The sequence below is a fragment of the Dunckerocampus dactyliophorus genome, chromosome 21 (genome assembly GCF_027744805.1).
Source record: "Dunckerocampus dactyliophorus isolate RoL2022-P2 chromosome 21, RoL_Ddac_1.1, whole genome shotgun sequence".
Lineage (NCBI taxonomy): Eukaryota > Metazoa > Chordata > Actinopteri > Syngnathiformes > Syngnathidae > Dunckerocampus > Dunckerocampus dactyliophorus.
The window spans coordinates 17,075,033-17,088,609 of NC_072839.1; the positions used below are offsets into that span (position 1 = coordinate 17,075,033).

General features: G+C 44.4%; 1 protein-coding gene across 2 annotated transcripts in view; it reads right to left on the reverse strand.

Moving 5' to 3' along the window:
* Positions 1-3,489: 3,489 nt before the first annotated feature.
* zeb1b (zinc finger E-box binding homeobox 1b) overlaps positions 3,490-13,577 on the reverse strand; it is a 69,589-nt gene continuing 59,501 nt past the window's right edge. Inside the window, exons 6-7 of one of the 2 annotated variants that reach the window (XM_054764941.1) lie at positions 11,074-11,254; positions 3,490-10,538 (exon numbers count right to left, since the gene is read on the reverse strand). In XM_054764941.1, coding sequence (XP_054620916.1) covers positions 9,967-10,538; positions 11,074-11,254 — 753 coding nt within the window. In that variant the 3' untranslated portion in view covers positions 3,490-9,966. The remainder of the gene's footprint in view (positions 10,539-11,073; positions 11,255-13,577) is intronic. The other variant, XM_054764940.1, reaches the window with a different exon arrangement.

Consider the following 13,577-nt stretch of genomic DNA (forward strand, 5'->3'; position numbering starts at 1 on the left):
GAGACCTCTGGTGTGTTCATGACAAGAGAAGGAGGACATGGGGGTCACATGGGGACACACGGGGACAGAAGGAGTTCCCCACCCCCATTCTTTCATTCCCGCCCCTGCTTTTTCTTCCACCTCATTTTATTTTGAAAGTAAAGGATTTACTAAAAGCGAATGACTTTATTTGTCACCTGACGTCGGAGGCCTCGGCAGGAGAGCGGTGGTCCCGCCGTGGACATTCCTTCCATTCCTCCTCTGCCTGCGCTCACACGGAGCCTTCGTGCCACCAGCGCTGTACTTGTGCCGCCACTTCTCTTCTCATGTTTTACTGCAATTTCCTTGACTTTGTGAATTATTTCCAGTCTTATTTTGATGAATTACGTGTGAGAGGAGCGATCGCAGGAATGAAAAGACACGTCTTTATTACGCACACACACGTAGCGTGCTGCGATTATTGAGTTCAGGCCTCTGATTGGTCAAAATGCAAACAAACGTAGTTGTGGCTGCTTTTTAAAGTCCACTCACGTGGATGGACATTTTACAACTCCGTGTCTGTGTGGACATGACGTCCTTTTGAAATGCTGGATGCACACCGCCGTAACGCTAGGCTGCAAGCTAAACAGCTGGAGTGTGGACGGCCTTGGATGTGAAGTCAAACACAACATTGTGTGGCTGAAGAAGAAGCCGTGAAATGTTGGTGAACATCTGCGACAAGGAGCAGACTGGGCCACAAGCGTAGGACAATAGACTAGAATCATCACTTCCATCGTTTCTTTTTTGTCTTCCATCAACCAGGAAGTACCAGGAAGTACACACCACCCGACTGCTGGTCCATATGTTCCATATCCTGCCTGGTGCTGACATCATACTCTGCTCTACATGTACAGGACACGCTGGTCTTATAAGGGGAACATTTAACGAGTGTAAAGAGAGATTTTGGGGGATTATCCCATGACCTGCAGCAGATGATGAGGCGTCATCTTTGGAGAAGATGCAAGACTGGAAGGAGGAGGGGCAGCTTACACACAAACCCAGGAGAGAGGGTCAATTATTGTGTGTGTGTGTGTGCAGGCAGGTGGGCGGGAGCTTTTCAAAGAGGGGCCTATTTAATTGAATTCTTTTCAGCTCCTTGTTATTCCAGTCAGGACTGCAAGTTGTCCCACATGTGTGTGTAACGTCATTGTGGGTGTCATTTCATTACAGGTGGTCCTCGCTTTACAATGTCCCGCTCCCATAAACGAATTAAAAAGGTAATTTTGGTCAGTAAACACGAGACTCGCCGGAGAAGTGGGCACGAGTGGCTGGGGCTGGGAGGTCGGATACCGTGTGTGTTTCTTCTGCTCGCCACACCGAGGAAGAAGTCGTAGTTGACTTTTTACACTTCATTACGTCGCCCAAGCGGCAGTGTGCCAAAGAAAAGGAAAGCCGTCACCAGGCAAGTGAAAATGCACATCGTAAAAAGACCACCCAGGAGGTGTAGACACCCCCACCAATATTGGCCAGCAGTGGCTAGCATCATCAAAAGGATGAAGAGGCTTGAATGTGAATGAACGCTAGAGGGGTCATGGATTCTGTACACTGTTACAAAAGATAAAAGTCTTTTGATGACTTTTCATGACATTCTTGTGTTTTTCTTGTGTCTGTTTTTGATGTATTATTTGGGTATGAGTCCCCGCTTGCTCTGGCGTCAGCGTCTAGGAAGGCAACTGCTTTGTGTGGCGTGATGGCAGGAGCGTGCATGTCCACGGTGGACATGAAAAACGGTTGATTTTGTCTTTTTCTGGCAAGGCTTTGGGAGGTTAACGTTGCTTTTTCCACTTGCCCTCACAGTGAACGTCTTGAATGAACATGACTAGAAGTGTCTGCTATTTCCTTCACGCTTTTCTGTAAATTTCCCGGGGGAGCGCGGCTCTCCTGGGCTTGGCTCGGTGTCAGAGTCCCAGCAGCAGCGGTACTTCATCAGGCCTCCGCGCCATCATTGGCGAGAGTGCTCCATATCCTCTTTGCAGTTGCAGCTTTTCAATTTTCCTTTGAAATGCTGAGGCCAGCAGAAGAGACGGCAATATCTCCACGGCCGTGAAAGCCCGCTCACATCCTGGACACGCAGCTGCAGGCCACACACTCGCTGACCTTTGCCACGCTGAAGAGTCATTTTGCAACGTTTGGAATTGACTCCATGACAGGATCCTGTTTGGGGGTCGGACACGCTGAGGTGACGCTTTCCGCCGTCCAGTAAAGCTTTGAAGTATTTCCTCATATTTCTTTTTTTTCATAGTTTGGCCACTTCTAGTCAGGTGCAACTTATACATCCAAATATAAGACATTCATATTTATTTGGAAATGTCCATTCATAGTGACTGGCATGAACGTTAGCATGGACGGCCACCAGAGGGCGCTCTAGGCTTGTGACAACAACAGTGATGCGGCTGAGATTGGGAGTTTGGTGAACTTGCTTGTTACGTTGTTGATGCTACTGTGTAGCTGAATAAGTGCTCATGTGTTAGCTTAACGTAGCCGACACCTATTCAGCCTCTTGAGCCTTGAATCTTGGTGAAATCATTTCTAAATAAATACCACTTAGAGTCCGTATGTTTGTATTTTTTCCTCTTCACATTCTGATGTGACGCGTACTCTGGAACATACACTGTTCCTCCTTTCTGGCTGTCTGAAGCCCCCTCCCCCCCAATCAAATATGAACACCTACTATTGTATCATTTTCCACTTCTCAAAGGACTATGGATTTTTTGGCTCAATTCCATTACTAATTCATGCTGGCAAACAGGCTGGGCGCGGGTGGGGGAGGGAGGGTCGACCCCCACTGGAAACCAAATCCGGATCAATAGGTTTGACCTTGGAGTGCTAACAGGGGTGCGGGTAAGAAAAGCATTCCTAGCGCCACTAGCAGCACTGGCTTAGATTGTACCTACAGGTATCAGCATCATGATAGTACGATACAGAATATGGCAACCCCGGATCGCCTGTTTTAGTGGTTTCAAATGTTGGTGGACCAGCCAGGACACCGCTTGTGTTGCCTTACCGCTCCTTTTTATGTCGGTGTCAGCCAATGATATCACACGTCACCACTTATTTCTTACTTTCCACTTTACCGCTTGCATTCACTTGAAAGCAACACGACAACATTGCCATGCTACCAAGTCCCCGGTGGGGTGGCGTAGCGTTAACGCTTCTGTCACGCATGGGAGAGGGCGTAGGTTTGATTCCCAGCCAGAGTTGCGTCATTAAAATGTAAAGTTCATTACAAATAAAATATATTATTATTATTATGATTATGAATTTTATAGGAAGTGCTGGGCAAATTGCTTTAAAAAAGTAATTATAGTTACTTTACCCAAAATAATCAAAGTAATAAAGTAATCAATTCTTCATAAATGGAATTACTTATCAGAGAAAGTCATTATTGCATTGCTTTTTCGAAAAAGATTCCAAAACCCCCAGGGTTTAGTTTAGTGGTGGCGTTGAGAGATGATTCATAATATAGGAAGGGGGGCTAAGCTCGTGACTTGCAGTGCTCCACCAAAACGCGAGGGGGCAGTGTTTTCCTGAGCATGAGCAACACAACTCTCGTTGACTAGCTATTTAGCTTCCTGTGTAGTACGAGTGAACAATGGCGACTGAAGCCACATCCAGACGTTTGATATCAGTGCACGATATCGGTCCACATTTCACTGTCGCTAACGATAACGGCGCTATAACGTTTGAAATAATAATGAATTAGCTTACCTGTTGCTGGAAAACCATCACCACCTGAGTGACGCCATTATTTTTAACTGGTCGGGAAGAGCATCCGGCGTGAAAACTAATCCAAAACCCTTCATGGTATCAATTCACTGTGGAGACCCCAAACAGACAAAATGAATCAACAAAACCTTCAGAGGATGTACAGACACGCTGGCAAAAACGCAATTCATTAGTGGGAATCCACTTTTTATGGAATAAAGTTAACTAAACCAGACTAGTTCTAACATACGTGTCCACGTGTGAGTAATGTTTGACACTGAACGAGACATTTTGTCACAAATGATGCATCTTGAAGCGTGATATTCCGAATACTAAATGTGTTTATGGATGGCTGTGACGTCCTGAATGTGACGTTTGATCTCAGTGATTGACAAGTCACTACAATGCTTTCAGCCAATAGAAAGCAGCTCCCGCCTCCACATGTCAAATTTGCCAATCGGTTTGTCAGAAATGTACGCGTAAGACGTTATGACAGGAAGTTGGACTATGGGGCCATCATAAAGACAGCGTCATTGTGTGTGTTGGGAATCATTTCGGTGTAACACCAAACAATGGACGAATCCATCCATCCATTCATTCAGAAAAAAGCAAAGGTAAGACAAAAGTCACCATCATAAACACTCATTTTGTACTGTTTTGTCTTCATTCATTCAGTGAAGACTAATTCTAACAACACCATGGCTAACGTTAGCTTTAAGCAAGGTGAAGTTTGGGCTGTAAAGCTTATGAGTTCATGGATTTATTAATGACATGTGCTGGTCTCTCAGTGTTTGCTTAAGAGTGCTGGGACGTGTTTCGTCATTTGGGGGCCCAAGGCAAACCTAGTCACTGGGCCCCTCCACATCCTTTTTTAGTTAAAATTTTTTATAAATATAAGTGTGTATTAGTTATCTGTAATTACATAGCCATGTTCACATACACCCCCCAAAACCATTTTAAATATTCAAGTTTATCATCTATTAACAAGTGTGACTATTAGAAAATTATTTTTCCAGCGTTCTTAAAAGCTTCCATGGGGGTTATTATTACCTAACAAGTGAATCATCTCAACGCTTTTACTTTAATTGATGAGCCCATTAAGCAACATTTAACATACTGGGGTTTAGCATATCTCATATCTTTGTGATGAAAAGCATCACTCTCAGCTTCATCTGTAAAACTGCATTCTCCTCAGCAGAGACTGCCAGTAGCGGTGCTGCTGTCCTCGCGCATCTACGTTTGTTGTGACTGTGAAAAAGGTTGGCGCCTTTCAGTAGTTTTGATTAAAAACTGTTTGCGTTCCTCTCGCCTTCTCCTCTTCCTCGCTCCACTGGGGTAACTCCTCATCAATTTTCTCCAAACCGTGCCAAAATGTTTTGTTCTGTTTTCCGGAACCAATAAGCACATCCACAGTAACATGGAATATTCTATTGCAGGGGTCACCAACGTGGTGCCCGCGGGCACCAGGTAGCCCCCCACGACCACATGAGGTGCCCACAAGCCTGCTTTTCATTCAGGTGTTCAGTTAATAATGAAAGAACAGTAGAAAGAAATGCATTCTGAAATACAACATGTGAGTTGTGGACACCAGCATTTTGTTCATGTTCTGGTAAAACAAGCATATTCGCTTTGTTTGGGTTTAAAATAAGCTCTGAAAATAAATGTTACAAAAATGAGTAGCTCTTGGCCATTTTCATTTTGTAAAAGTAGCTCTCACAAGGACAAACCTTGGTGACCCCTGGTCTATTGCATGACAACGGAGGGGGGAGCAGACCTAACCATCATGATAGATGGCATGATAAAATTGAAACAGTAACATGTTCTTTAAATCAGTTTTTATGGGACAATCGGGGCCCCTTGAAATGTTGGGGCCCAAGGCAATGGCCTGTGTTTGCCTAATGGTTAGTCCTCGCATGCTAGCATGGGTAGACTGACTGTGACTATCCATTAGCATCAAGTCAACCCTCAGGTTTTTGTGTATGATTCCTGTTTAGTTGTACATTTTGTCCAAATAAGGATGTCACGACAGGAAGTTAAGGCTATGTGTGTCTATTATAGGGAAAGCGTCAATTGTTTGTGATGGGAATCATTTCATTATAACTCTGAACGATGGACATGCATTCATTCTTGGGAAGCACAGATTTGCAGCGAAAACAGCAAAGGTAAGACGAGATTCATCATCACAAACATTTAAGGAAAGCATCATTGTTTGTGTTGGGAATCATTTCAGTGTAACACCAAACTATGGACGAATCCATTCAAAGCTATGATGAGAAAACAGCAAAGGTAAGACGAGATTCTCATCATCATAAACGCGTACTTTTCTACTCTTCGTCTTCAATGTCCAGCGTGTTTTAGCGCTAGAGGAAGAATACTAGACGCTAGGTGGTTTGTGATGTAAATCTTCTCATTTGATGGATTTAATCATAGGGATGTCCAGATCCCATCTTCAGGATCGGGATCGGCTGCTGAGCCACTGTATTTTGAAGATCGGATAATATCGGCTTCTGCCACAAGATCGGGCCGTATCACGTTCGTAGCTGAGGCACACACCGACACCGGAGGTGCCGTAATGCGCCTCAAACCACAAACTCATCTATAACCATGTAACCATGTCAAATGGTTAGTCCCACCCGAAAAGCATTTTGCACGCTCATTTTTTCCAATTTTATCCTTTATTGGATGGACCTTTTTTTTATTGGATCTATCTTATTGGATTAGGGACCCGACTCGAGGTTTGTTACAAAAGCCAAACTATTTGTTGGTCATGCTGTGGAACAAAAAGGTACATTCAGCAGTACTTTGCTTTATTCTAATGCTTTGAGAGCTATTTTCATAACCATATCAAATTTCACAAAAGCATATAAAAAAAAAGGATCAGATCGGCAAGACTGTAAAAAAAATGTATTGGAAGCTAAAAAAGTGTAGATCGGGACGTCCCTTATGACGACGACACACGCTGCTCTCCACTGTTTGCTGGTGTTTGACTGTTGTCCTTGTGGTTGTTTCAATGTTCCTCAAAGTGCTTTTCCTCAACATTTAGCTTTGCATGTGTGTGATAAGACTTTTTATGATGGCGACAATTTCCAACATTTCCGATGGGGAAAACCTTTTCTCTTCTTTCACCGATGGTGTGGTTGTGTTCCACTGTACCACGAAACAAGAGACTTCTCTCAAAGGTGACTATGATGAAAGACATGACTGCTTGAATATCAACACAAAGGCAGACGCTTGTATTTGGTGTATTTTATTGTGAGATGGGGAGTCATAAAAAAGCAACAAAGAGATAATGGTGTTAAAACATATAAAAGTGGGCGTGGTCTTGACAAGGATGTCCAAAGAAAAAGAATGGAATATTATTTAGTCTTTGGGTGGTTAGGGTTGATCCTGCAATACGACACACATCCATGCTATTAACATACATCATATACTGTATCTTCCACCACTTCAGTAGCTTCTTATTGACGGGGAAACTGAAGCAAGGGGAGGATGGATGCAAACAATCACAGCTTCCACTTTGTCACGCTTGCAAGGGCTTGTTTTTTTTCTTTAGAAAAAATGTTTGTTCCCCCCATACTAAAATATATTATCGTATTAATACAAACTACAGTCTTGTACACTACATCATGAAATAAATAAACCATAAAGAAATATAAAAAAAATAAGACACATAAATAGAAAAGTTGTCTATGACTAAACAGACAGACCCATCTCTTTTTTGGGGGTTGGGGGGAGGGCAATGGGGGGGGGTAATACTGCAACTGCTGAACATAACATACAGTACACACACGCACACGCACACACAGGAAGTGACCAAAAAAAAGAATGAATAATACTGACAGGTGGTGTTGTTACCTGAAGACACATTTGATGATTGTGTGTTAAACCAACACAACCACCGCAACACGTGTGCGTTCTTCTTCTACTTCCAATAGCCGTACGTCTAGAATATGCTCAACTAGATTCTACTGTTGACTGGCTGATCTGGGACCTGCTAATACCTGATCTTGGCTGCTAACGTTGCACAGCAAATTCAATGGCACTTTTTCAGAAGGATGCATCTTACTTTGTTTTTGCATAAGGCTTGGAAGGCGGGGGTTGGGGGAGGGGTGCCTGTATAGAAGAATAAAAATCTAATTCATTTCCTGCTGACTTCTAAACATTTACGTGATGTTTGACATTTGGGGAAAATGCCCATTCACTCTCTTGTCCACTTTGGAGAAAAGACAAAGCTTCCACTTTCTTCATTCTTTCACTCTTTTGCAAGCGCGACCTCATCATGAAATATCTATTATTGTTTGTGCATCCTGACAGTCACACGTCATCATCGTCATCGTCATCATGATCGTAATGATACTATTGAGACTGCAGGCTCAGTGTTGTTGTGTTAGAAGTCCTGTGTTTTCCTGTATTTCCTGTTCCGTGCTTTATTTTGTTATCTGTTTCCTGTTTGGGTTCTTAATGCTGCCCTTTGTGGTGTGCAGCTGTCATTCGTGAATTGATCAAATGGGTTTGATTAGTGTTGGACCATTGCTCCCTGCGTGCATCGCTGCTGCTTTGCCTCTTCTCTGGTCTGATTCTCCTCATGCATGTTCCTGTTTCCACCTTCCATGGTGAGGTACAGCACATATTTGCCTTAGCTCGTGACCACAGGTGAGGCTAGGAACATAGATGGGGGGGTAAATTGAGGGCTCTGCCTTTGAGCTCAGCTCCCTCTTCACTGCAACAGACCCACGCAGAGTCGGCATCACTGCAGACGCCGCAGCGATCCGCCTGTCCATCTCACGTTCCATCCTTCCCTCACTCAAGGACAAGACCCTGAGATATTTAAACTCCTCCACTTGGGGCAGCATCTCATCCCCCACCCGAAGATGGCACGCTACACTTTTTCGGGTGATAACCGTGGACTCGGACATGGAGGTGCTGATTCTCATCCTGGCTGCTTCACACTCGGCTGCCAACGGATCCGGTAAAGCTGAAGGTGTTGAAGGCTACGGTCATGAGCTTTGGGACAAGATGATACGAACAAGCGGCCTAAATGAGTTTTCCGGGTAGGGTGGCTGGGCTCCCTTAGAGACAAGCTGAGAAGCTCTGTCATCCAGGAAAAAGTCAAGAGTAGAACCGCTGCTCACCCGTATTGAGAGGGCCCAGATGAGGACGCCTCCCTGTGGGGGTGTTAAGGGCAAGACCTTAAGGGAACACCTCGGGATCCGGGAGGAGCTGGATCAAGTAGCTGGGGTGAGGGAAGTCTGGGCTTCCTGCTTAGGCTGCTGCCCCCACGACCCTACCTCAGATAAGCGGTGGAAGATGGATGGATGCCAACTAGCCTTCCTCTTTTATTGTTGGTGTTTTGCGTTATGTGTTGTGGTGGTGTGTGTCAGCTTATCGTTTGGTAATTAACGACTTGATTGATCCAAACTGCCAAATAATAACCCAACATAACTCATCCATATTGATCATACTTATCTAACTTATTGATCGTACTTGTCTATCTACTGCCGCTGTTCTTGCTGTCTCCTTATCCTTCACTAACCAAACACACTCATTTCATTGCAAATACAAAAAGGACATGGTGTTAAAATAAAAGTAGCAGGACAAACAACACTGCAAGAATAAATGTGTAAAAGAAAATGTCAAGTTTGAAATTACGAGCAGAGAAAATAGTTTGTGAGAGAAGAGAATAAAAAGTTGCAAAATGAGAGAAGTAAAGATAAAAGCTTTTTCAGTACGTGACATGCTCGTCTTCCATCATCAAATATTCATCAGAAAGTGGAAGCGGTCTTGCTACACAAGCAAGCTAGCGAATGAGCACCCGTCCGAAAATGTCAAAGATTAGTAAAAGGCAAAGGAGATGTCCTCAATAAAGTGGAAATGGCTGCAAAGACCCGTCATCGCTCCGATGTTTTGATTCCTAAGGCTCACAATCCAAACGAGCAATCAAGAAGAATAATACTGAAGGGTAGAAAAGTGGGATTGTTGTAGTGCATTTGTCTTCCTCCTTCCATCAAATACTGACTTGTGGTGTTTGTTGGCAATAGAAAGCGTCTTCAGCATCCGGGAGTAAAACAAGAGTGGTCAAATTAGTAACACTGATAAAAACAACGTGTTTTAGTCATAAAATAAAAGTCCTTTCCTTCCTTCCTGTTTGCCTTCACTTTCTCTTTTGTACAAATGCGTTTCCTGCGGGAAAAGTATTTTTTCAGGCACACCTGGATTCTACACAGTAGCAAGCTTGTCCTTCTTTTAGTCTCCTTTCTCCTCGTCTTCACATGCCGTCTTTGTTTCTCCTGCACCGCCTGCCGTCACCTCCTCCTCCTCCTCCTCCTCCTCTCGCGTCACATCCGCTGCCTCAACTCCCTCCTCCTGTCTCATGTCTTCCTCCTCTGTCTCTCCGGTCTTCTGCGTCTCCTGCTCGTCTTCGTCCCCCACCTGCACCACCTGGATGTCCTTCATGTCCACCGCCCCGTCCTCCTCCTCCTCAAACTCCTCAAACTCCTCGCTTTCTTCGTCCTCCCTCGCGCTGCTCCCTCGCTCGTCCGAATCCGCCTGGAAGGGGACCAGGTGAGAGTCCGGTGCCGGGCCCAGGGTGTCCTCCTCGGGGCTCTCCCGGCCTCGCCCTTGGCTGGGGGACTCCTTCTTGCAGTAGGAGTAGCGGTGGTTCATGTGCTGCGAGTAGGAGCCCGAGTGGGAGAAGCGTTTCCCACACTTGTCGCACTGGTAGGGTTTCTCCCCCGAGTGGAGGCGCATGTGTTCGATTAAGTGGTGTTTGTGTTTGAACGCCTTGGTGCAAATGCTGCACTCGTGCGGTCGCTTCCCTGTCCACAAAAAGACAAGAAGGATTAATGGAGCATGTGTAACACACATACAGTAATGGCGTAATATCACACCTGCCTAAAAAACGTGAAAGGCGTAAAAGTCGAGAAGTTCCATCATTGCAAGCAAGCAGCTAAGCTGTCAAACTCAACCCTCTACGGCGTGATTGTACATGACATGATTGTGCTTAGGCAAATACTGAGCTGAATCCAATTGGGGGGGTTGTGTTGGCTCGGCTGAGCTTATTTGGAGATGAAAACAACATTTGCTGGTTTCCAGGTATGATGCTATTTAGCCTCGGAGAAGGTCACCAGCAGCTCGCATGTTGCAACATTTGATGCTTACTCGGAGGAGCTGTCAGTGCCAAGGTTGGGGAGTTGGCGGAAAGATCTTCTCAGACCTCTGCTGTGTGTGTTGAGTCATACCTGATGGAATGGTGGTGTCCACCCTTCTTTTGCTGAAAAATCCCCCACTGACTCAATGTTCCTACCTCACAACGCTGACTGTGTCTCCTGGCAAAGCTCAACACTTGCGTACCTGTGTGTTCGTATTTGTGTCTGAGCAGCGAGCTGCTCTTCTGGAAGATCTTGTCACACAGGTCGCAGGCGTACATGCCGCTGTCTGTCTTCTTCATCTTTTTCCTCAGAGGGCCCAAGTCCGAGTCGTTGTGCTCCTCCGCGCCCTCCGTGCCCTCCGAGCCCGCGTCCTGCTTCTCTTCCTGGGATGCCACGAAAGGGACAAATCACAAAAAGGAAAAAAGCTTGCATGACTCAGAAAGCAGAATCTAACGTTGGTCTCGGGAAGGAAGGAATGAAGCAAATACAGTAATAATCCCTCCTTCCAAACCTCATCACTAAGTAAGATTCCTGATTCCTAAATTTCATCCTTAGAGCACAGAAACCCTGTTAATGACCTGCTAAATACACATTAGTAGAGCCCTGCAGACATGAACTAACACCCCTATAGTCACCTTTACATTCCTATTAGCCAATATAGTAGACATAAGAACAGAACATAAGACATTTAAGACATAAACAACACTCATACTCGTGTGTTGCTGTAAATGGGGAGCTGAACGGGGGGCGGACAGGAAGTGATGTTGGGGTTCAGAGGTGACTTTTAGCTTGGCGTGTTTTTACGAGGGATTTACATTAGAGATTATTGTGCTTGTTGTGAGATCATTCAAAGCCGCCATAAAAGCCATCAGGTCTGGTGCTTGTGTGTCTCAGCCAACATTACAATAACATTAGTGACACCTAGTGACCGGTGTACAACACTACACTATCATCAACTTCGCTTCAATATGCATATTCTTTTTTGGGAGAATGAACAGAATAAGAATTTCATTGCATAGTAGAACTGCCTGTCTTATTGTGCATATGACGATACAACTCTTGAATCTTGAATCTTCTTGGACTAATAACAGACTGTATTCCGCTACAAAACAGCATGATCAATTCATAGATTGATAGCTGAAAGCAATGAGAGTGAAAGTGATAAACGGTGATGCATTACTTTATAGTCAAACCTCCATTAAAATCCTACCTGGCACGTGATTCAGCTTTCCAACAACCATTTTCACTGAAATTTCTTCAGTTTTCATGACACGTAACAAACTAGCCAATTTTCCCTGTACTGTTATTGTTTTGCGTAATGCAGCTGCCAAACAAAGCATCCCACACGTCGATGCCTTACTCGCCGTGCTTCAAGTGCGGGAAGCTGCTGTTGGTGTGTCAAGGAAACACAGCATCTTCAACAACACTGTTCAATAAAGGTCGAAGTGAGGATGTGAACAATACAGCTTTGTTACGTGCAACAACTACTACCCCACAAATAGTTATCTCTACGCTACTGGTAATGTAGTGGTTGACATTACGGTGTACGTGGTATTCCCATATGGTAATGTAGTGGTTGACATTACGGTGTACGTGGTATTCCCATATGGTAATGTAGTGGTTGACATTACGGTGTACGTGGTATTCCCGTATGGTAATGTAGTGGTTGACATTACGGTGTACATGGTATTCCCATATGGTAATGTAGTGGTTGACATTACGGTGTACATGGTATTCCCATATGGTAATGTAGTGGTTGACATTACAGTGTACATGGTATTCCCATATGGTAATGTAGTGGTTGACATTACAGTGTACATGGTATTCCCATATGGTAATGTAGTGGTTGACATTACGGTGTACGTGGTATTCCCGTATGGTAATGTAGTGGTTGACATTACAGTGTACATGGTATTCCCATATGGTAATGTAGTGGTTGACATTACGGTGTACGTGGTATTCCCGTATGGTAATGTAGTGGTTGACATTACGGTGTACATGGTATTCCTATATGGTAATGTAGTGGTTGACATTACAGTGTACATGGTATTCCCATATGGTAATGTAGTGGTTGACATTACAGTGTACATGGTATTCCCATATGGTAATGTAGTGGTTGACATTACAGTGTACATGGTATTCCCATATGGTAATGTAGTGGTTGACATTACGGAGTACGTGGTAGTCCCATATGGTAATGTAGTGGTTGACATTACAGTGTACATGGTATTCCCATATGGTAATGTAGTGGTTGACATTACGGAGTACGTGGTAGTCCCATATGGTAATGTAGTGGTTGACATTACGGAGTACGTGGTAGTCCCATATGGTAATGTAGTGGTTGACATTACGGAGTACGTGGTAGTCCCATATGGTAATGTAGTGGTTGTGGTATTCCTAACACCTCAGCGCCCCATTGCCAACCTTCCTGCGGTTGAGTCACTCAAAGAGAAAGGCACAGGTGGCGTTTAAAACGATTCCAGCAGATCAATAAAGAGGCTTTGCAGTAAAGTGCAGCCTTGTGTCCTTTGGGTGACAGAGCAGAAGATCCTGAAAGATCTCCATCCATCACTGCAGGACCATTAAGGTGTCTGGACGGTGAATAGCTATTATCCACAGATCTATGCTGACATTTCTACGTATATATGACTTATTGATTAGATTGGAGTTGGTGTCAGACCTTCTTCTGCTCATCTCCAACAAGGA